At 36.6% G+C, this 26,377-nt stretch overlaps 1 protein-coding gene across 1 annotated transcript in view; it reads right to left on the bottom strand.

Moving 5' to 3' along the window:
• nrxn2a (neurexin 2a) overlaps positions 1-26,377 on the bottom strand; it is a gene marked incomplete at its 5' end in the record, with an annotated part of 371,676 nt that overhangs the window by 238,493 nt on the left and 106,806 nt on the right. Inside the window, 3 exon segments of the mRNA XM_081391515.1 lie at positions 723-884; positions 3,905-3,949; positions 7,658-7,959. Coding sequence (XP_081247641.1) covers positions 723-884; positions 3,905-3,949; positions 7,658-7,959 — 509 coding nt within the window.

Raw genomic sequence — 26,377 nt, forward strand, 5'->3', positions numbered from 1 at the left:
CAGCAGGTCTCAGGTGCACGCCCCCCTGCTCACGGTTCGTCCCCTCTCTCTCCGCTGGGGTCTGCCCACTTTTCTAGCATTTTTCAAATATTGACAGTGGGTGGAGTCAGGCTCTGACCAGGGGTTTAGTTACCCTTTAAATGCTACACAGGTAGAAGCTGTCAACATGGGGGAAAACATGGACACAATGTACCTGCACAACAAAAGAGCAAATGAAAACGAAAGAGCGATGAGACAAAATCAAGACAAAACAGACTACCAAGAGCGTAACAACGTTGTAGATGTTTAAGTGTTTCTATCAGAGGCACGATAAGGGAGTGCTGAAGTTGCTGCTGAAGAGGGACTGATACTGACTGTACGGTTGAGCAGGTAGAGAGTGGTGATTAATAGAGTCCGGGGTCAACGAGACAAAGATGGAGAGTCTGGGACAGTCGAAAGGGGATCCATAGAGGAAATCAATTTTTAATTTGGCTGTCAGGATAGTAAAGCTGGAACTTCAACGGTATAGACATGATATAAATTATGGGACATGCTCAGAGGGGTGTGAATGGACACGAAAGAGAGAGGAGAAAGGAAAAGGACAGATAAGGAAGAGATAAAAGAGGACAGAACGCTCGCCAAACAAAGAGAACATTAATGGATCCCAAGAAACCAGGTCTTCTTTGAGGTGGTCTCGACCCAAATTCAATGTAAAGAACAAAATGTTTCAGAAGTGTACTTACATCTTTAAGGCAGCCCATGAAGTTATTGCTCACGGGAGAGCCGGGAAGATCCGCGGTGTTTGGACTGCCGCCCACGTAGAAGAAATCATCTGAACCCAGCATGGTGTAGTCCTCCTGGGTGTAGCCAGTGGTTGTCAGCAGCCCGTCCACCGATATCGTCACCTGTTTGCATAAAAGCCACGGAAGGATAGAAAAGAGAGGGGAAAGAAACGAGAGAGGGAACGTGGGAAATCTTTTGATTAAGAAACACCCGCAATCCTTGTTGGCCTCAACAAGTACCTCTACTAAAAAACTGGTCTGTTTCACGTGGGGGTTCCTCTGGTTCTCTATGCATACGTTTGCAAAGGGGGCAACCCATTTTTATGTCTGCTATTGCTGCTTTCTGGCTGAGAGAATGCTGTCATGTGTGCTGGACTGTGCACTAGTCTGTGTTGGAGAGGAGAGACAGGAAGGGAAGGTGTATGGCGTCAGGAACTAAGAGGAATCACTATATGTTGAGTGGATTAGCAAGTGATGTTAAGGGTGACTGTGCAGATTAGTATAAAAGGGGGGATTCAGACACAAAAATGGTTGTTAGTATAACAGAGGTTGCATTTATTCATGTTTGTGGTCAGTTCTGATCAACTTCTAGATTAACTGCACACATTTTGTAAGAGATGTATTGAAAAGAAATACTCTGAAGGTGTTTGGGTAGCGATAGCTTTAAGATTGTTAATACACAAGCCATGCATGATGGTTAAGACGTCTTAGGCTACAATTTCAGGACTTAATATGGTTAGACTAAAGAGTCATTTAAGATTTCTCTAGAGCAGAATTATATTTACAACATCTGTAAATGTTAATACTAAAGTGTGGATGCACTGGCAGACATCCAAAACAGGTGGTTTTCTTACAGTATTAATAAATGCTCAGGGTTGAGGCGTTTCCATGCCGACAGAAAGAGAGGATTCAGATTTCATCTCTAATGTCGTCAAAGATTCTGTGAACATTATTATTACTGTGGACAAGTAGGCAAAGCTGGAAAGAATGCAGCTTGTTTGATGAAAATTGTAGATGGTTTGCATTTTCCTGAAATTGAAACCTAGTATTTTGTCTGAACCTTTAGAAGAGAAAAAAAAAAGAGCAGAGAAAGCTAAACATGGAGGGGAAAACAAAGCCCCACCAAATAATAATAATAAAATAAATCAATGTATAGCACCACACAACAACAACAACAACAACAGAAAATAGTTACCCACACATGCAGTAGAAGCAAATTATGCAGGTGCATAATGGCATATAAGCTGTGTATTATATAAAAAAACGGTATCCGAAGCACAAGTCCAGTAATATGCAAAACATGTCGCACATGCTGTATAAAAAGTGCCACGTCATCGGCTACTTAAAGAACTCAATGATCACGACAACAAAGATGTGCTCTTTTTCCACAGGAAGAGAAGGGTAAGGGGAGGTCAGTCTTTTCTCTGATCTCTAGACAGAGGGTTAATAACAGCTGTATGGCAGCCGCAATCATTTTTATCCACTTTTGTCATTTTCCACTTTCAATTCATGTAAACAGTGAGTGTTTGTGCTTAAGCAGAACACCTCCATTTGTCTGCCCAAGGTCATGCTTTTTAGATTAAGTGTGAGGCATCTGGAAATTAGAAAGGACTGTCAATGGCATGTTATATTCTAGCATTGACACAATGTGAACATCTAAACAAATTTGATTTGCAAAATAAAACTGCATAGAATCTTGTCTCACAAAGTAATTTATCTCACTCAACATCTATGTAATGTCTATTTTTCAACAGTCAGATCATATTTAATATTTATTAAGTTTAGTAAATATTTGAAATGAAAGGAACTTTTCCTTTTCCTTAACTTTTCCTTAAGATAATATATAGAATATGTATTTACTTGCAAACAAATGCAGAAGATTATTCACATCACCATTCAAATTTATAAATAATAACTTTACATTATTCAATACTTCAGTTAAAAGCAATACTCAAAAGAATAATACATATACAAACCATTTTTAGTCAAGTGTAAAGCCACTGGAAAACAGTGCGCGATTGAATACGTTGAATTCTATTCATTGGAGTCAAGACATTGCTTGGTAACCAAAACCAAAACTAAATAGCTCCCATTATAATCAACAAAGCTTCATACTGGAATCGACTGTCAGCAGCAAAGTTTGAAGAGATCTTTTTTTTTTTATATTTTTTTTTTAATATATTCAATAGGGGAAATACAGTATTGTGTTATTAAATGTATAAAAGAATACATTTTTATAAGTCATACCACCTAGCACTAATGATCTTTACCATTTTAATGCTATGTAAATATATCTAAGTAAATGTTCAGTCGTTGCATCTACAGTTCAAATAAAAGCCTTCATTGCCCTTCTCTCCTGTTATTCTTGATTAACTTGAGAGCACTGCATTTTAAGAGACGTTTCTACGCAAAAACACACTTATTAAATGCTACATCATACAGTGCACCATAATCTCTGTATGAAATGCTGCAACATTTAATAAAAGCAAACATCAAAGGGGGAGAATAAGGGAAAATGGAGCAGGTGGGCAGAAACGCGGCACAAGAGCTGCAGTCAAAGGTTTTTTATTTATTTTTTTATTTTTATTTTTTTATGAGAAATTATTAAATGCTTTGAAAGAGCACCCACTGCCCTTTTACTTTGACTGACACTGGGCAGTTTGTATTTTATACTGAGTTTGTCTGTTCATTACCTAAAATACCTGACCTGCAAAGTGTTATTCCAAGGAGATGGTTTTTGGAGCAATATTTTAGCATTTACATTAAGCATAAAAATATGTTTTTGTCAGTAAATATTCTGTCTGAGAAAACAAACCCAGTGGCTCAGACTTTAGTCTTGCGCCTGCAGCAGCTTACAGCATAGTTTATGCCCACCGTAGAGAGCCAAATAGGATGCGTTATTAATGGTAGAACTCATACAACAAAAAGCATTTTAATAAGGATATGGGTGAGGAGGGTTGTGAGTGGTATATATAAAAAAAAACAATGTACATAAATTGCAAAAAAATTAACTTTTGCATGGCACCTGGGGATTGATGCCATTTTTAAACTTTTCTTTAGTCGTTTCTGCACAGTAAAAGCAAAAAGAGATAAAAAAAAGAAAGGGCCAAACCAAACTAGACAAATTAGAATGTGATATCTACCATATAATGCAGTTTGTTTACCGTAGGGAGTCCAACCCCTGCGCGCTTCAAAAAAAGAAAAAAACAAGGGAGGGAGAGTAAAATTACATAACATAAACTCCACAGTAGCTTTAAAACGATTGAAAAAATTATTTACTAGCAATTTTAAAGCAAGTTTAACCATACCACAAAATGACACTAATTTCTCCGCCCTCCATTAGAATATATCTTCCCAGGAAAAATGAGGAAAAAAAAAATCTGTTAAAATCTGTTATTATAGATCCAATTTCTTTGGACACTGTCAACGGCAAACAGATGGCTCACATTCCATGGAGGTTTTCATGTTAGTATTTGAAGGGGTAAAGGCAGAAGATAAACAATGACAAATCCACTTAGAGGCTTCAGTGTTAGTAAAAAAGAGAGAGATCAACTAATCTGTCAAACAAGATGGTTTAGGGAGGGTTTTGAAGGAGGGATCTTGCAGAGGCAGCAGTGTTAGAGTAAAGAATGACAGCAGCAGTAGCGACTCACTCATTATTTAAGGTAAATGAATGACAAAACAAAAATGTCAACACCCGTTATGCGCTCGTTTATGCCTGCTCGGTACTTCAATAATTTGTCGTGGCAGAGCAAAAATACAGCTCATTTGTTAACAGATGCAAGGTGCACCCTCGGCTCTGTAAGCAACACTTGAGCTAAAGGTTACGGCAGTCAAATGGAGAAATAATCAGCAGCGGCGGCAAAAGCGAGCAGGCACAGTGTGTGTCTATACAATGCGCACTATCATATAATCATATTTCAGCAATAAAGGATTGAAAACAATCAGGATAATGACACTGAAAAAAAAAACACCCTCGGCTATGAACGCTGCCTTTAAGGCTGTGGTAGAGGGACCCCTTTACTCGTAGGTTAAATGATTAGTAGTAAACATTCCCACTTCTCCACAAGATGGAAAGCTTGCTGAATGAAAAGAGATTTTTTTTTTTTTCTGGCGTAATTGGAGCATATTCACCATCATGGATTTAAATCACAGGCAAAACAGAGCGGTGCAGTCTGGACTTGAATGGAGTCTAATCAAAACACTCCTCTTCAACAGGGACTCGCACATACACACATCCGTAGTTAGTAACAACTGGAAGGTAATTATCACCACCGTCTATGTCTGGAAGAGCATGTGGCTTTATGGTACTTCAATCCTGCAGTGAAGATGATTCCTGCAAGCCCTCCAAGTGTCCAACAACAGAAATATTTTGCACTCCATAAATCACTGAAATGAACTAATTTTGGTGCTTATGAATGTAAAACATACATCTATTTTACAATCAGGGTTACATATTACCTTAGTTAAATCTCTGACGGCTATCAATGTAAGGTGGACTAGCTCCAAAACAACTGCCTGGTCCACTGAAGCACCCATGAGACTATCCAATTCCAATTAAATCAGGGCTTTGTGCAGTTCGTCTCAGGGTAAATTCCATTCAAAAGTGAGCATTAATTTGCCGTTCTGACTCCAGAGCACTTGGAGTGAGTACTCTGACGGGGGTAGGGCAAAACTCTCATGTGTGCCCATTTGGGACAACCCACACAAAGTCAAATGTCACTTTGACTTTATTTTGACTCTGAATGTTATCTGGATAATGGCAAAAATCTGCTTGGGAAACAACCTGTTTAGACTGTGGTAGAGAAAAAAGATACAAACACAATGAAGCTGTAAAAGAGTGAGTAAATGAGTTTTTCTGTTGTGACATTTAAATGTCCCTGAATTCCTAGGTAGTCCCATTTAGTCACATGCTAGCTTTTCCAAGACATGTAAAAGCTTTAAAAACATAAAATGTATTTTCACAAAATACATTAAAATACATCAGTAATACCCCACTTATTGAGTACATTTTGGGACTATGGAACCGGAAGTGCAAAAATGCTAACTCGTTTCCTGGTTTTAGGATTAGTGCAGCACACTATTGTCTCTTCTTTTGGCATTTGGTGAAAACAAATGAGCAATATTATAAACATATTCCCTTTCATGCAGTGTGTAATATAGCTGTTTGTGAATGTAAACGTTCTGCAATGTTGTAAAGTCGAAAGTGCACGATAAATAAAGTTATTGTCTCCTAAAAAAAAAAAAGTAGATGCTGAACCGCCTAAATTAGTCATTTGTAATTTGAATCCCACTGTGTTACAGTTATGCGTCACTAGATAAGACATTTGCATTATGCCCGCCTATATTGAACATTGTCTGCCCGCGAACAACTTGTCCCCTCCTCAAACACGTCATTTTACTGACGACTACTTCTCAAATCTCAGAGTTAAATGTGGGATTCGTAAAAGCTTACTCTTGAAAGATGGGTCAGTAACCGGTTTATTTGGACCAGCTTGCTCCTCAGAATCACAACCTGCAAGTATGATAAATATTGATGTATAGATTTTCTACCGGGTGTTCAAAATACGTCGTTTTGGGTTTTATATTGTGTAGGTCTCCGGCTAAACGGATAACTCAAGTTATTACTGTCTTACTGAAATACTTCTGCTAAGCAGCTGTGGGCCACTATTACCTAAAACTGTGTCTATTAATGCAGATTGTCTGTCGTTCTTACTAATTTGAGTAAAGATAAAGGATGGAGCTAGATTTGTTTTGCAAAATTTAATGTTATTGTCACACACGTTAATGGTCGGCTAACGTACGCACTGTTTTGATACAGTTCCCGCATGTAATAAATTAGAAATAAACACATTGGTTTATTGATGAACATACACTTGTTCATGCTGATGGTGAGGAATTACAGCTGCAACATCTCATAATGTACTTGAAACTGAGTACTGAGGTGAAACAGAACTGAGGTTCAGGTTGAATAACTAGTTCCTCCAATGTTTCATCATCGGACTTGCCCTTGGATTGATATGGTTAAAATTGACGTCATTGTTACTGTCTTTACAGTGTGTACAACTGAGGAGGCCTCCGGAAGGAGCTGAAGTTCAGTTATGGTAATAGGCATTTAGCTGTAGACCAATCACAACAGACTGGGCCGTCTGGCCAATCAGAGCAGAGCAGGCTCACGGAAATGAGGGATTTAGAGAGACTGATTCATCCGGCGAGTTGTTTGAGAATCATTGAAAAATGTGCAATGTATATTACGAGAAATGAAGGTGTGTTTTTTTTACCTTTGATGCATGTAAACCTGCTGTAGAAGACCTCCAAAACAAAATTAGGTACCTTTAAAATAACATTATAGGGGCCCTTTAATAAAAAAAATTACTTAAGTTCCCTTAGCTAATGACCTTTCCTAAAAGAATTTGGTTGCTCACTTTTGTTTGGAACGACCCACAACAAGTGCAAAGACCTCCCACAATACACAAAAATGCAGTCTGGAATTCACCTTTTATAACAAACAATACACTCTATTTGAGGCTAAAATCATGTGGAACAACAGTTATTTCAGAAAAAGCACATTTTATAACTGTTTAGACTGGCTTTAGATTTTTCACACTATCACACAAAATGATCTGATGGATATCACTGAAATAGCTGTCCTGAGAATCACACTTGCCTTATTGAACATCAAAAAAAAGAAAATCTGCTTGTGACCTCCATGTGTTGACTTGAAGTGTTATTGTTATAGCTAGCGGAAATCTCTAAACGGTTTTAAAGACTTAATATTGCATTTGTACATCTACTCTACACAATAACACAAGTTAACTAAATAACGATTAGCAAAAATATCGGTAAGATCAAATGAAGCACCCAGCGGAGCCACGATGCGCAAAGGTGAACGTTACCTGACGCAGGTTGCGGGACACACGGACAGCATGCCAGGCATTGTCGTTGAACTTGCCGTCGGACGGCTCCACCAGAGCCTCGAAGGCGCCGGAGCCCAGGTTGATGACCAGGCACACAGCACCGCTTTTCAGAGACAGGTTGACGTAGTCGGCGGACTTTCCGGTGTGGAGGAGGAGGCCGTTCCGCTGCAGTGTTCGGAAGGACAGGGTGATTTCATCTGTGCTGCTCTGGATGGGCTTTTGGGACAGGTCGTAGCTGAAGAACTCATTACCCTTGAATGTGGCCACTGACTCCACTTGGCCTTGTTGAAGGGAGATAGAAAAAGGCAAGGGAAGGTCATTAGTGCTGGGATGGATGTGGACAAAGGGTATGAGAAATGATTCCTCTTTATATTGTCTGTGTTTTATAGACTCTCAAAAAAAGTGGAAACAAATAATTAATGAAATGGCAATGAAAGTAAAACACTCATAGCATGTTTTACAACACAGAAAGGTTCAGGCAGGACTTGAGCCTTGATGTGATTTTTACTAATGAGAGGATTAAGGCTACTGGCTCAAATGAAGCATAAACGAACCAGAAATTAGCAGTACAAGACAGCTGCAAGCATGAATCATTGTACATTCCTGTGACACGAGAAAATCTCACTGGATTAGAGCGCATGCTTCCTTATTCGTGCTTCACGTAGACGTGTACCACAGAGGTGAGTGATGTCACACATGTAAATCAGCGTAATCTCCCCGAACGCCGTTCGCATCAGCTAATAGTGAAGGTCATTTATACATGTAAAGCTTTCCGTCCTGAAACTAAACTGCGAGAGCGCAATTAACGAGCTGAAAACGGGCTGTCAGGAATAATCTGAAATAAAACACAGCCGCACTTCTGAAAAAAGGTTTGATTTGCAAACGCCACTGTGAGATGTGAAAGATTTGATGAACGAGGTAGAGTTTCAAAATACAGTCATTAAGAAAATAGACGATTGAGGAGGAAGCTTGTCAAAATATCTCATCCTCCTTATTTTAGATTATTAAAAACCAGCGCACTAACAGACAGCCTGTTAGTTTTTTACTCTCTTTTGTTCTGGCCTTATGTGCAGCCTACACCACCTGTTAATCTAGTGGGATGTGCAATGCTACATATTTTCAAACTCAAATAGTTGGTGGACTTCCTTGCATAACGTAAGGGGAAGCCATTAGTCTAGTTTTGGGTTAACCTGACCCTAATTGGACAAGTTTAAGGCAGAGTGTTTACATAAAACTTGTTCAAAACAGCTAGACTGAGCGCAGTGGAAAATACAGAAATCTCCAGCAGTGTTAATAACATCAATGAAATCCCAGTTGAATCATGGTGATAATTAAACAATTTAATATAAAAACGATATAAGAATATTATTGTTTTTAATATTCCAGTCATGGACTGATCCACTTGAGCTAAAGCTAAACAGAGAATTAACTTCAGCAAAGCGCTTTCATAACAGGCTAATTTACTCACCCAAACATATATTGTATGATGATTATTGATTATAAATACACAACATACACTTCCTTCAAAAGTTTGTGGTCAATAAGATTTTTGGATGTTTTTGAAAGAAGCTCACCAAGGCTGCATTCATATGATCAAAAACACAGGAAAATAGTAATATTGTGAAACATTTTGAACATTTAAAATAACTTTTCTATTTTGATATATTTTAAAAAGTAATTTATTCCTGTAATAGTGAAGCTGAATTTTAAGCATTATTACTCCAGTCTTCAGTGTCACACGATCCTTCAGAAATCATTCTAATATGCTGAATTGTTGCTCAAGAAAAGAATTATTTCTTATGTCAAAGTTGAAACATCTGCTGCTTAATACTTTTGTAAAAATTAAAACTTTTTTAAGGTTTCTTGGATTAATAAAAAGTTCAAAAGAACAGTATTTATTTGAAAGAAATTCATATATAATTTTAACATTATATATCTTTACTGTCACTTTTTATCAATTGAATGCATCGTAGCTGAATAATAGTACCAACTTAAAATTAACTAAGTTACGTGCTAGGGAGAATGTGTAAGTCACATTGTGAATAATAATAGAACTATTAATACATGAATGTTTAAATATTTGGTTTCAATTTGGACTTGTCAACTAAAGTGTTATTTTTCACAAACCAAAATCAAGTGTTTTTTATGTATTGTATAATTTACTAAAATTAATGAATATAAATTGACAAAACACTGACATTTTTACAATTCTAACTTTTAACAACAATCATTCAAACTGTGCAACAAGTAATGTACAGCACCACTAGCATAGCACACTAGCTTAGCTTACAGTATAAACACATAACCACATAAATTCTTATGGCTTTTGATCAGGCATTGCAAAACACAACCCCCTGGGGTCCTAGGCAGACTCGATTCAATGGGAGGAGCAAACTGTTTATGACACTGGATGTAGTTATTTTTCATTTAATTGATACACGTCTACAAAATCTATCAAGTCTATCCACTGACGCATCCCAGACAATCATGTTTTACAGCACCAGTATTGCAATATTTGTCCTTCAGATATGCATATAACCTGCGCAGCTGCTAAAAATAGTATGAAATATTCCATTCCAGGTTTAACCATCAGAGCATAACATTAATTTGAAGACTTGTGATATTTCATCAAGCAAGAAGGCTCAGACCATCATTTAGGAAAGAAACGATTGGGCACGAATCAACCAACCAGACATCTTCACCATGGAAAATGTGACCTTGCAAAATTACAGCGGGAGAATCTTATCATAGTGCCACTTGGTTCAGTGGAGAATAAACAGTCAGAGCGTGTTCCACAACAAGCAGACCTACCACGTAGCGAAGAACTCTTTAAGAGATGACAGAAACAAAGCCCCCGCTGAGCTGTGTGTGCTTAAGTTATTTTTTTCTCTTCAATTTCTCACTGACTACAGAGTGACGTAAAGAGAATATGACCCACAAAGCTCAGGGCTGTGACTAAGTATAAGGTAATGTTTCTAACAATAAACCGACGTGACATGATGGGACTCGACAATATCAGAGAAGCTTTCAACTTTTCAAAAGTGCAGTCTGAAAGTGCCTCAGATGTTACTGCTGCAGAAGCAAATGTTCTCAGATAGTAACAACACTTCTGACAAATGAATCGGGACTCAAATATATTCGCAAACCGAAAGCTTTGTTTGCATTAAAGGTGCAGTTAGCAACTTCTTTAATGGAATTGAAATAGATAACACAGATTTCTTCTTTAGCCAAACAGAAGACTTTGAGGTGATTTCTGCCTGTCAATGGTTTCACACATTTACAGGGAAGCCCATTCTGTATATGGGCAGCAGAAAGCTGAGAGTGTGACAAGTGGAGCATTCAAGTTTAAACGGAAAATTCAGGTTCTTAAGCAGTTAACAGTTGATATGAATAGGTTTGAAATTGAGGCCATCCTTAATATTTACATCTGAGCAGATGAAACTCGCAGTTATGGTAAGGGGCGTAACATTTACCAAACACGCAGTGCCAATCACAATCAGCGCGTTCGAGCCAGACTGGGGAGAGAGGTGCTGTAATAATGTAAAATATGTGGAAAAAAATATGTTTTTTTGAACAATCAAGCATAAAAGCATATTCAAGTACACCCCAAAAACAAAATCAAGACTTCATAAAAGGGCATAATAGGACCCCTTTAAGAAAGTGAAGAGGGTAAGTTTTGATTTCAGGTTGTCTTTAAGTAGTCTACTGGTGAGGTGAGAGGATGATTTGTCTCATGATGGCATGTAATGTTTGTAGTGAGTGATTATAAAGTTTTAAGGAGTAGTTTCAAGTTTGTGTTGGAACATAAATAACAGTCCATTAATAAGGGTTATTTATTTTACTACTGGCCTGGTGGTGACCATAAATCTGTTATTTTGTTTGCTGGTTTGTTTGTTTTTTACTCTCAGCATGCTCTAAAGGCCCTGCCAAATTATTTTCCATAAAAATAAAATAAAATAAATAAATACCCCCACCCATTCCAAACACACACATTTATATATGTGCATAAACAAAATGTAAAAGCTATAAATTCATACTGATGCCATTTTCTTTAATACAAAACAAAAAACAAAACATGCATGTTAGTGAGTTAGACAATTGTGTACCTTTTGTCAATTGTTTCGCAAAAAACAATATTTAGTTAATCCTTTAAACCAAAAGTTTAAGTTTGATATTCATAAAAACATGTACGTGACACAAAAGGGGGAGTGAAACTCTCCAACTCTCCAACATGCATTAACAGTTCACAAATGGTCTAACAAGCAGGTTTATCATTAAGTTGGCCAGTTATGTATGTATCTGCTGGTTCTAAATACATATTCACATTCACCATGGTCTACATTTGAACAAATGGATAAAAATGTACGGCTTAAAGAGGCGAATAAACACACTCCAATGTTGGAGCATTAATGACTCTCTCCTTGTGGCCAAGCCTGAGGAAAACGAACCAAAACAACAAGCACTGGAGTTACCCCGTAACACAGAGCCTGTAAAGCCAGCTTTAGTTATGTGCAGATTTGTGGTGTTGCTGATGAGACGTCTAAATCTTCATGTCCAGCCTCCGATCTCTGACTTCAAAAGAGAAGAGAGAAATAGACTGCGTTTACCCCAGACCCTCAGAGTGTGCTGACGGGATGCTCTCTGTGTAGGCTGGAGCAGAATAGCCTGATTTATTTACTTAAGACTCCTTTGTGTCTTTGATATGACAGGACTGGAGCAATCAGTTCTTTAGGCATCAAGACTTACTGTCATTACGCACTAATGTTCATGTCACTGATATGAAAACACTAACACTAAATGAGAGGGGGTGTGAAATCAACAGCGACAGCCAGGGAGAAGGCTAAAGAAAGGCAACGAGGTTATGAGCTGGATAGAGAGAAAGAGAGGGAGGACATGACATGGATTGCAGATAATTATGATCAAACCAGGGGTGGGAGGAGAAGAAAATAAATCCATTCACAGATTAGTTCTCCAACGACTCTGGATTACAAAATTTTCACAATCAGAATTATAAATTAATTATGAACAATTCTGTTTATTGAAAAAGCAACTGAAGGACAAAACATTTGAGAAACAAAGTGTCATTCAGAGTGCAACGCTGCAAAAATGGCATTGAGGACATTTACTGACTGGGGACGGACTCAGACTACATCTGAATAAAAATAAAATAAAAAAAAATAAAAAAACTTTGGCTGCTAGTTAACATGAATGGGAATCATGAATAATGTAACAATTCCAGTTCCAATTATGCATAAGGATTCATAGTACTAGATTTTTAATACTTTTAATAAGTAAACAAATAAAAAAAAGAGATATATAATACATTTAAACAAAAGGTGTATTTACATAATACAGACATAATGTGTATTTTAGATACTGCACCTGTTGTCAAATAAAGAGCCATACTGTAAAAAAAAAAAAAAGTCAAATTGGCAAAACTGTGGCTGCCAGAATAATTCTGCAAAAATTTAAACATTTACAAAACAATCTGTAAATTTTACAATGTAACTTAACATTTATTTAAAAAAGTTGTCAGTCACAGCCAGCATTTTTGATAATTTTCACAAAAAATTACCCCAGAATATTTTGTTGTATGAATATCTGAACATACAAAAAATATAATAATAATAATAATAATAATAATAATTATAAAAAAAAAAAAAAACTTTTTATTCAAGCTTCATACATTCAATGTCTGGATAGGATTCAGACCAATGATCAAAACATAGATGGAGTAGATCAAGTCCATCAACACCCCTAAAACTTGCACAGTCCTATAGCTCGTCCTGGGTCGACATTTCATTCAGTAACATTAGGCAGTTTTGATTTATATGCTGTTTAATGTTGATTGCGTTATTTTACATATGCATATGATTACATATGATATCAATTGTTTCTGCATTTTCTTCACATGTCTTTTGATCAGGAGATCCAGTACTCTTTAAGACTACATGTCATAGCGCCATATAACAGTGAAAACACGTAAAGCAAAATACCATCAATGGCGAGAAAGCGCTCTCTCACAAATGACGGAAATTTTTGTCAATGGCGGGGATTTACCACAAGAACAAATTTAAGCTGGCAAATTCGACAGCCCTTTTCTTCTAAGTTAGCAAGGCCATTCTGCTACTAAAATCTGTTTTGTACTTTTTACATATACTGATAAACACCATAATAACACAGGAGGTAAAGCGAAAAGCCACATGATGAATCAAACGGATCAAAGTACACAGTCCATGCTGTATGTTTTTAAATTCACTCAAAGTATCATCTCAGAGGCAGTCGACTTCATTTTATTTAATCCAAAAACCGACCAATGAAGTCTATGAACAGTCTATGACAGGGATGGGCAACTTTGGTCCTGGACGGCCACTGTCCTACAGAGTTTAGCTCCAACCCTAATCAAACACACCTGAAGCTGCGTTCACACTACACGCGACCAAGCGACGCGATACCATTCATTTTCAATGGGGAGCGGGCGACTTCCGGCGACACGCACGGTCGCGACCGTTGGCGACTGGATAGGGCGTGTCTGGCGACGCGACAAAGTTGAGAAATGTTTAACTTTATGCAAATGAAGAGCGACTTTCGCGAGCGACAACCAATAGGAGTGAAGTCAGTGGAGCCGTCACTCTTCAGTCCAGCGTCTGACCAAGGCAAGATGAATGAGAAGTTTATTTTAGCAGTCAGAAACTGTCCAATAATTTATGATATGTCTCTGTGTACATACAGTAGTACTCGTCGTGCTGACTCCGAGCCCGAATGGTTTCGTGAACTCAGAAAGACCAGTATTTGCCCTTTTTCTGCAGTTAAATAGCCGCGATAGCACAGGGCACTCACTGTTTCTCATTCATCTTTAATATTATGCATTTTATGTACTGATCCCATTTATATTTAGACTTTTCCTTCCAAAATGTTAGCTTGTAGCGGCAAGAAAACAGATTTGTTGTCTACAACACGTAACATCCGTGAATGTCACTCACAAACATTACCTAGGCAACCAGAAGTGAGAACGCCCACTAACGACCTCATCGCCAGCCACTGGCGACATGCAGCGATAAAGTCGCTTGTAGTGTGAACGGGGCTTGAACAAGCTAATCAAGGTCCTCAGGAGGATTACTAGAAAGTTGCAGGCAGGGGATTTTTTTCAGGGTTGGAGCTAAACTCTGTAGGACAGTGGCCCTCCAGGACCGAAGTTGCCCATCCCTGGTCTATGAGGTCTGCTGACTTGTCACTGTATATTTGTACTATGTGATGCATACTAATGATTGATGCTGTTTTTTTGTTATCTACTTGTACAGCGACCTTGAGCTTGGGAAAGGCGCTTTATAAATAAAACATTATTTTTATTATTATTATTATTATTATAGTTCAGAAGATTTGAAAAAAAGTCTACATCTAAATGCATCGAGGACTGTTTCAGGAATCTAACTGTAACTCCTTTAAAATCGAATCATAAGGTACAATTCCCATCAAACATTACAATTGAAACCCTTTTTCCTGCAGAAACCACTCACTTCCAGATAACAGGTGGTCATTTTTATAGCATGTGGATTGTACCAAATTACTACAGGGTGTTGAACAGAATAAAGCAAGTAAAACAAAAATTGAAGCAATCGAAAACAATGATGATGATAAAGTCCCCCAAAAAATAAGCAGACGGCCGATGGGAGAAAAGACACAGGCCGCACTGTAAAGACCAACTGAATGCTGCACAGTGGGAAGTAATGGCAATCAAAATGTAATCTTGAGAGTGTTATTATTCCAGCAAACCGTGTCCTCTTATGAGGCTCTCTCCCAGCTCTCGTCACGACCTCTCCCTCTGCCTGGTGGAGCTCAAAGTGCGGATCTGAAGCAGACATGTCCAATTAAAGATACACACACGCTCCAACCTCACTGCTTCTGATGAGACAACAGAGACAAATACGACACACAACTCATTTTTAATGTCATCTGCGGCAGTGTGTTTATGTGTCGCTTTTTCTGACAGGTTGGTTGGTCTCAGATGCTTGTGGAGAGTGAGAGAGAAATATCAACAGCTGATTAAGTCAAGGCCCTGCAGCAGCTGAAGCCATTTGCATTAGCAGATTAAACATGGCTATGAGAGAGAGAGAGGGGAAGCGGGGAAAGGCATATCTTTTGGAGTTAACTGCTATTTTCCCCTGCGTGCTGACAGAAGAGGAGACTGGCCATGACAGTAATGTGTGTCAAGGGACACTGGCATTCACTGGAGTTTAAATCAACAACAATAAAACTAGGCTCTATGTTTGCAGTGGGAGAACCCTGGGCAAGATAGCACACGAAAAAAAGAAAGAAAAAACATTTACATAAACACGTTGTCATTTTCGTTTAGCATGCAAGGGGACCTTTAATAATTATTAAATTTATTATATATATTTACACATACACACGCATGTACATATGTACGTATGTGTGTGTGTGTGTGTGTGTGTACTATATATATATATATATATATATATATATATATATAGTACACATATATAGTAGACATGTACACACATATATGTGTATATATATATATATATATATATATATATATATATATGTGTATATATATATATATATATATATATATATATATATATATATATATATATATATATATATATATATATATATATATATATATATATTCAAAATCCACATGCCTCCTTTGCTTAAGACCATAATATTTAAGGTTTAGCATGAAATCAGGATCTACAGTGTACCTAATGGTACTGCCTACACAAACATGCAGCGCACAATCTAGATTCATATGATGGGCATGTATATGCACTAGCTCGACGTGGAATGCATATGGACTTAATTGATTTGTGTGAGAAATAGAGCAGAAATAAATTAACAGACGTTTCCCCAGAGGAAGATGACAACAGGCTCAAAGCCGAGTCTCACTGGTCTTTACTGAACACATCTTCTCCTCCCCAGCCCTATGGTGTCATTAAACCTCATCTTTAAAATATTAAAAGCACCCACAGGCCGCTTTGCTCTGCTGGATTTCACAGATAAAATCTGTCCTTAGAGGGAAAAGTGGGGCATTGCAACGCAAACCACATGTCACCATACTGAAGACTATTGCCAGCAATCTGATCACAGAGCTTACAACAACTGTTAAAAACATATACATTTTACCGTTTGAAATATACATAATTAACATTAAATTGAAGGGAATTCATCTTAAATTGAGGTTTAAAAAACAAAGCAGAGTTCAGAAAATAATTCAGAAATTAATTGAGAATGGCTTTTTCAAATTCTCAATTTCGGAACTTGAAACAAACAAGATGTATAAATTTAAATAGCCTATTTAAAAAATAAGAATATATAATGCAATATAACTGCTTCTCATTTTCAGCATGAAATATCCATAAAACATGTTATTATGTAACAGAACCTCATATTTTCATTTTTAAAAAAATCTAACGTTAATTATTTAAAATATCATCTATACAAATGTATACTAAATTTATATTAATTTTCATTTCGTGGATAATCTCATTTCCTAAAATTCTCTTTACTCCCAACCATTAAAATGGATCTTGGATCTTTAAGATATAATCATTAGACTAGATTAAGAATATCAATATTTATTTATTTACTTTCCTTAATATTTTTTATTTTATTTGATATGTTACCCGAAACAAAATTTATGTTGTAGTATGTCAAAATGAAAATTGGTTTTGCTGGCTCTGTTTGTTTTAACAGTTTTGAATTACTACATTATAGAAAACGTCTAATCAGTAGTGACTGCGTGACTGTTTAAAATCGCATTGAACTGCAGTCCCATAAATATCGTTTTATATCATTCCAAATTAACATCCTGTGGCCAGCATCCAATTAGAATCAAATTCCAACGCATGATCTGAAAGCCAATTCTTTAAATTTGTATTTTTTCCTAACCCTGTATCACAGATCAACCACAAAAATATTTCATATCTTTAAATGCCAGTTATATAATCCACCAGCAACAATCTAAAATTAAACAGTTTGCCATTTAAATAAATAAACCATCATATCTGTTTTCCACCAGAAATATTCACTTGCAGAGGACCTACTATGCTGAACACTATAAATAAAAGTCCCAATCGTAAATTCAAATCCCTCTCTCTCACATTTTGTCCTGCACGGTCATAGACATTCAAAATATTTGTTCCACGCGCAGCCTTGCTCAGCACCCTTGGTAAAGCCCCGTATCTCCAAAGCAATTCATCTCCCGCTGTAATGCAGCATATAGACTCGCAAATAGGTTATCCCTTGATCTGGACTCTTGCTGCAAAAAAAGATAATCCCTGTCACAGGCCATGGGCCTCTCATAAATAAAAGTTAATAAGGAAAAAAAAAAAGAAGAAAAGAAAACAAAGGGCCAATTTTGCAGTGATGCAATCTAGTTGCAAAACAATACAAACTGCTCTGGCAACATCTGATTCTTTGTTTCTACAACGGTGTTGTTTAAAAGCAGGCAAGAACAATATTCTATTCCTGCAACATCCCAGCACTGTCATGTGGCTTTCTCTTGGGGAGCTTCAATTAACAAACCATCATTATCGTCGCATATTTCACAGGGAGGAGAAATGATTCTCACAATAGCAGCCTCAAGGGAAGATCATTATCTGTCGAAAGTGAACAACCTGTGCAATTATTTCTATTCCAATGGACTGGTACCACTCGCTGTTTATCAGTTTAAAACACTGGAATACATACATACATACATACACACACACAGTTTCTCTCTCTCTCTCCCTCTTATATAGAAATAGAGCCCGACCGATAAAGGATTTTTAAGGCCGATACCGATACAAATATTTGGTGATTTAAAAATCCGATATTCCGATATATCGGCCGATATATATATATTTTTTTAAAAAATCCAGAACAAAACATGAACAGTTCTGATAAATATAATATATAAAAATACAAACTTAAGATATGAAAACAACCTTTAAACAAAAAAAAAATCAACTATTATTATTAATATTGACAGTAATAATTAAAAAAAAATCAATGATGATGATATTATTATCATCATCATTTGTATTATTATTAAACAAGACAAAGGTCATTCCGTGTGTGTGTGTGTGTGTGTGTGTGTGTGTGTGTGTGTGTGTGTGTGTGTGTTCATGGGTTCAAAGCAAGAACTGATAAGATTGTAAATGTGTACCTTGAAATGCAATGTAAGTCGCTTTTGATAAAAGCGTCTGTCAAATGTCCGTTTGCATTTTTATTATTTCGAGAACCGTTCATCCAATCGACTTCACAAGGGAGTGTAGTGTCGCATTTGGTGCAATAGCCTATAGATGGACACGCGAGACGCCGCACGTTCAGAATTAATAAACTTTTAGTAAACTACAGAACAGCGCGAGCGGGAAGCAGGGCACCTCACGCCGGCAGGGCTTATGCTCTGAGAACGGACACTGCAGTGATATAAAACGCGCACATCTGTTAAATTAAGCAATACTTAAAACTATAAGGTAGTCTAATATTTTTCTGACTAACAAATTACTGACACAGTAAAGGGTAGATTTAAATAAAGAGAAACGAAATTTAAATAAAGAAAAACGAAATTTAAATAAAGAAAAACGGAATTTAAATAAAGAAAAAACGAAATTTAAATAAAGAAAAACGAAATTAAGTTAAATTAAAAACGAGATTAATTTAGATTGATAATAAGAGGTAAAAAGGCTAATACATTTTGTTTCTACTATTATTCTATTTTCCACAATGTCAAAGCAACGCAGCTTAACCCAAAACACATGCTCAGGCATGCACTTCGGTCCATACAAACTCCGCTGTTCTGCGCTCTAGCCAGAGAACACTCCAGTTGCTGGAACACGGCGTCAGTTCTATTTCTAGCATGCACGCGTTTTCCGCATGGCTCGAGCCGCATCTGAAACGCGTGTCTCACGCAGGCAGTGTGCAAACTCCAACCTGTTAACATGGTAGCCGAAAAAAAAACGGACACGCCACGCAGCTGAGACGCTCACGCCAGCAGCCAGTGTGTCGCCGGCCTTTTTCAAGCGCGAATGAGAACCATTTCGCGGGGGATCCCAGGTGTGCAAACTGATGTCATATTTTCAAATCGAATACCAACCCACCGAACGAATATTCGGGTCCAGCCCTAGCTGCTTTTATTTTATTTTTTAAATATTCATTTATCGGCCATTATAAATGCTGATACCGATAGTTTGGAAAATGCCTAATATCGGCCGATATATCGGTCGGGCTCTATATAGAAACAATTTATAAAACAATTAATATCAAAAAAATTCATAGCACTAAAACTAATACAATTATTTAGTTTAGTACTATTAATTTAGATTTTAAAATTTTGGATGAATAATGAAAAACTATAAATACGAGTAAAACTGTATTTTATAGAGTTTGATCATCATGCTGACTACCAATAACTTCATCTACATCTAAAAACATGTAATATTAACATTAATATATCAACAACAACTTGGAGATGTTTCAATCACATCAGTGACGATTGTAGACTGGAAATCAATGCTCAAGGTGAGGCTTTTCTATATTAGAGAGTGAGTGAGTGAGTGAGTGAGTGAGTGAGTGAGTGAGTGAGTGAGTGAGTGAGTGAGTGAGTGAGTGAGTGTAAAGGAGGGGGCAGGTGCTGTGGTTTTGTCCTCTGAACCTGTCATCACTGTGGAAAGCTAAAGAGATTCTGTGACTGGCAGAGGCACTCTGAGAAAAAATAAAAAAAAAATAAAAAAAGGTTTCCAGAAGTGTTGAAGGGTAAATGGAATTTCTGATTACGGCAGACTAAAAGTGGTCAACCGAGAGACAACAGAACTGCCTCAAACAAAGCTTGAGCAATCATTGCACTTCCTGCTCCAAACAGCTGTGTATTATTGCATATCAAGACTGTGTGCTACCAAGACAAACCAATGAACACATGATCAATACTTCATAATAGATATGCATTAAGCATCAAAATGAAAATTTGCACAGGTCTTATACTAACTACTGTCCATCTATAACTACCACAGCAGGAAAAACAAGGCTAAACATATTAATAAACTTATGCTGCTACAGTACCAGTATACTGTACTACTTGTCTGTATCTAAATTACGTCATATGCTCTCATTGACAAATGCGGAACAATTAGTTCATGCGTTCATGACCTCAAGGCTAGATTATTGTAATGCTCTACTGGGTGGTTGCCCTGCACGCTTAACCCCCTGAGGTCGGCTATCGCGCCGGCGCGATAGGCTCGTTTTTTTAATTATAGTGCAAAAAAAAATAAATAAAAAAATATATAAATTTTTATCTTATATGCTCATAATAAAAACAAAGTGTTGTGCTTTTCGCCAAATAAAGAAAAATAAACATGATGCGAGTTCTGCCTACTCTCCGTCAGTGAAGTCAATTCTGAAACGCGTCCGAAAATGAACTGTAACTCAGCGAATACTCAGTCAAACAGGCATACAGTCACACAGGCATGAAGCTTGAATTCTCTTCTTTTAAATGAAGTAATTTTTATAAAAAACAAATATTCACAGTTTATGTAATATGTATGCAAAGAGAGAGATGTCAGTCGTTCTCATCTCAGCTAATTAAGTTTTAATGTGCTCCGCCCACGGAGAGCGCGCGCTATTAAAACGCAAATGTGAGGCGATCCAAACAAACCTGTGAAACGCCCACATCAGCTGGATAACACACACCGCGAGTTCACTTTCAGACTTATGTACTTTACGATGCTGTGAGGAATAATACTATCTTGATAATAATCCTGCAAAAATTTACCTCAGAAGTTCTGGAAGTATCATTTCGAGGAGCAAACGGATCCCGCTGAGGAATTAGGTCAGTTCTGTTTGCTTTGTTCTAATCGGAATGAATGAACGCAAAGATGCGTGCTGTTGTGGAGCGACTACAGCTGGCAAAAATACTGTTTAAATATGAATCGCGTTTCTGTGTATGAATGAATGAACGAACGAACGCACAGATGCGTGCTGTTGTGGAGCTACTACAGCTGGCAAAAATACTGTTTAAATATGAATCGCGTTTCTATGAATGAATGAACGCACAGATGCGCGCTGTTGTGGAGCTACTACAGCTGGCAAAAATACTGTTTTAATATGAATCGCGAATACAAAGAAAGATTACACTGGAAATATTGTTACAATTTGAAATGTTGTTGTAATTGTATTTACCTTGGATATTGTACAATTTGCAAGCAAAATTTGTGGAAAAAAAAACAACAAACCAGTTATATATTGTCCTTGTATTCTTGTGGCTCAGTCACACACCTGAATGAAAGGCTCATTACGTATGCAGCCTCATTATGCGGGCCCCATTGACTCCGCAGGTGTGAATCACGCCCACCCGCATATGGCCTTTCCAAACAAAAAGTGTTTTACAAGATTTAAATCAATGTATTGTGTTATGTGAATGATTAGGCAGGATGATTTTCACATAATTTTGAAGAAAAAATTCTAGGCAAAGTCATCCATTAGTCAAAAGTCTTATTTACATATATTTAGAATGTGTTTATGGCCTTATTTCAGAAACTTTAGTTTTTTGTTTTTGAAAAAAACATGCATAAACATTATTCTATCAAAAATACAAACATGTACATGCAAGTTGTTCACATATTATGGTAGCCCTGTTTGTGCTAAATAGAGTGAATTTACACCTTTGCCATTAATATGTTTATAAGCAACTGAAAAAAGCACAAATGTCAGGGCATGTCAGAACATCTCAAGGACCCCAAAAACCCCTCAGACCCCAGAGGGTTAATAAACAAACTACAGCTAGTTCGAAACGCAGCAGCTCGAGTTCTTACCAGAACCAAGAAGTATGATCATATTAGCCCGGTTCTGTCAAAACTGCACTGGCTCCCTATTAAACATCGCATCAATTTTAAAATATTGCTGATCACGTACAAAGCACTAAATGGTTTAGCTCCGCAGTACTTGAGCGAGCTCTTAACGCATTATAGTCCTTCACGTCTATTGCGATCTCAAAATTCCGGCCAGTTGATAATACCTAGAATATCAAAATCGACTGCTGGCGGTAGATCCTTCTCCTATTTAGCACCAAAACTTTGGAACAGTCTTCCTACCATGGTCCGGGAAGCAGACACACTCTGTCAGTTCAAAGCTAGACTAAAAACACATCTCTTTGACCTACAGATGGTGCCCAACCAGAATGAGACTTTTACCGCCGCCGTTCCCGCGGCGGCAAAATTGGGATGTGTATTTGCTGCCTTTTATCGCTGAGTGGCGCTGTAATCACAGACTTTGAAAAGTGTCAGTTTATTCTCTTTAATGCCGTAATCTGCCGCGGCAGTAATCTGAGCTGAGGTCACAGATAAATTTAAGATAAATATTGTGGTTAAACGAATTCAAATTCATTTAATTTAAACAAAGTAGACACACGTTAACATTGTGTGCCCAGTTTTTCTATAATTTAGAAAGGCTATGTCAATAGGTTACTTGTCATTTACTTTGTGTTATTTTAATGTGTTTGTAGATTTATTAACTGAAACACAACAGTGAAATAAATTAAAATAATTTACCGTAAAATTAAAACATTTTCAGGACTTGCAGTTACTAACCGATGTTAGTCGGTTTAAGCATTCTTTGTTATATTCAGAATTAGGCTTACATGTTGTTATGATTATCAATTGAATTCTTTAATAAATAATCAACCACAATGCCTATTACTACAGCCGCAGCAAAAATAAACCAGTCGAATTTCAAAGTCGTTCGCGAAATTACTATAGGCTATACCGGGCAAGTGACAGGGCAAAACAGCAGCAACTGCGGCATTTTAAAAGGTAAGTTTCCTATCTGTTTATAAAAAAAAAAAAAAACTTTCATTATTTGAACAAAAATGAGACTGATTGAATATGTTAAAATATAAACAAACAAAGCAGAGAATGAAACAAACTTTTAGGGAAAAAATATAGGCCTATTATGCTCAGAATTGGTTAACATTAACGAAAGCAAAATATGTAAAAATACATTTCAAACAAAATAAAACAAAACAAATTCGTGGCCGAGTGGTAGGCTATAACTTACGTTTCAAATCCCGAACAAACATGGGCTACTTTTTTATTATTAATTTGATTTGATAGTTCTAAAATATTGCTACACCATATTGTTTTTTTCTCCTATAGCCTATAGCAGGGGTACTCAATTTCAGATGCCAATGGGGCCACATTTAAACCATATTAAATGTGAAGGGCCACAAATTACAACTTGCATCGTAAAACTTTATTTATGACAATATTTACAGTTTTTACTTATATAAAAATTCAGTTTATTCCCTATCTTGCTATAAGTCTTGCTAGTCTTTGTTCTATGTATAGGCTATTAAATATTTTATATTTATAAAATAAAATTACCATTCATTTCCATTTTACATTAGGGACAATTTTTTTCCAACAGAATGGCTTAATTAACATCTGCATAATAATAATAATAATAATAATAATAATAATAATAATAATAATAATAATAATAAATAAATAAACAGCACAAGGTCTTTTTTTTTTGACATAATTTTTTTTTTTTTTTTACTTTTAAAACAGAGAAAATAGTAGACCTAGGCTATTCAGACGATATCTGTGGTCAATGCATTAACAATAGACTCTCGGAGCTTCAAACGATCTGAGATCGAATCTCAGTATAGCCGACAGTGTTTATGTTTTTCCGTTCTTGATGCTTAAATATGCATCTGTTTATTAAAGTCAATCATCTTGTTTAATTATCAATTGTACATTAACATAAATTTGCTACATTCCAGTTGAGCCGCTGCACAGCTATGACATATCTGATGAAGGAAGACTGTCAGCCGATTGCACCAGAAAATGAAGATGATGAAGCTCGTCTTTAATCTGCTAAATTATGTTTTTTTTGTGTGTGTGTGAATCATTCACGAGATTGAGATGACATTTTCCAAAACAGATCGAACAAATCAGAAAAATACTTTCAATACAGTATTGCTTTCAATTAAAAAATAAACAATGAAAATGTAAAAGAAAAAGAAAATTAATTAAGTTTGAAAACCCATCGCACATTTCAAGGTATGAATAAAGTGTCGGGACAGTTTATTTATTTAAACAGGGTTGCATCGATTCGATAGAGTTTATTCCCTTTGTGATGCAAAATAAGAAACATTTTAAATTTCTATTGTCAAAGAAATTGCATCTAAATTGAAAAATGAAAACGGTACAAAACGAAAAAAAGTTCAAAGTAACATAAATTAAGAACAGGCGTTTTTCTTTGCCTCTCTCGCGCTGGATATTTTTTTAGTAAGTTTGGTCTCCCTCACTGCGCGCGGCGGGTCTTTCTCGAAATTAAGCATTTCAGCGTAAAAAACACCATACAGCTGATAATACTGTATATGTCGCTGTGTGTCATCCACACAAATCACGAGAGAAAAAACTGTAACAAATAGCTTTTGTTCCTTCAAAGATACAACATGCCTGAATTCACCTTACAATAAAACGAGGTGGGTCGCGAATTAAAGAGCTCTGTATCTGCTAAATTGAAATTGTGTGTGGAAAACCTTTAAATCCAATCAATAAAACTACAATATATAATTTAATAAGATATAGGGCCTACTGTATATAGGCTATGGACTTTTGGAGATTTTGAGATTAATCCTTAAAAGAATTTAGCCTTTGCCTGCTCATCAGGCTGGCTCCGACACTCTCCATATGAAAGACGGAACATTAACACCTCTGTCCTGCACCCCCACGATAAAGCAACTATTGCCTTCTCCAAACCCCCCACAGGCTAGCTGAGTTTGTAAAACAAAACAAAGAGTTTGCCACTCGTCGTGGTGTGCCAAAACACTTAATTATAAACTTCAATATTTCATTCAAAAAAATCTCAAAACGCTTTGTGACATTTTGAAAAGCCGTGGATGCATTACTGCCACTGGAACCATGAACGCAAATACTGGTTCTGATTTTATTGTTTGTCGTTTAAACGTCATATATATATATATATATATATATATATATATATATATATATATATATATATATATATATATATATATATATATATATATATATATATAGGCCTATATATATATATATATATATATATTAACCCCCTGAGGTCGACAATCACGCCGGCGTGATCTGCTCGTTTTTTTTTTATATCAGTGTAAAATACTCTGTTGATTTTGATTTTACATACTTGTATTGTACAACATTCAAAACTGTTAAATGTCTTCTTTTATTTGTGTACACTCATAATAAAAATAAAATGTTGTGTTTTTCGCAAAACAAAGAAAATAAACATGATGCGCGTTCTGCCGTCTCTCTCAATGTGAAACTCATTCTGAAACGCGACAGAAAATGACCTGTAACTCAGCGAATGTTTGTCACACAGACTTGAAACGCATGTCTATACAACGCTTGGAATCTCTATTTTTAAAATATGTAAATAATATAAAAAACAAATATTCTATTTTTAAGTAATCCATACGAAAGCAGCGGCATGTACAGTTTCTCAAACGCGTCCTCATTAAATTTAATTTGAACACGCCTACGAGCGCACGAGCGATTGACATGCAAATGATCCATGCGGAGAAACGCAGACCTGTGAACGCCCTCATCACCTCAAAACAAAGAAGCAGAGACTTCGTAACTTACTCCTTACTGTGTTTTAAAGACGCGCCTGAGCTTACATTGGATTTAGGCTACCTCA

This window comes from Scardinius erythrophthalmus (assembly GCF_964197995.2).
Source record: "Scardinius erythrophthalmus genome assembly, chromosome: 17".
NCBI classification, from domain to species: Eukaryota; Metazoa; Chordata; class Actinopteri; order Cypriniformes; family Leuciscidae; genus Scardinius; species Scardinius erythrophthalmus.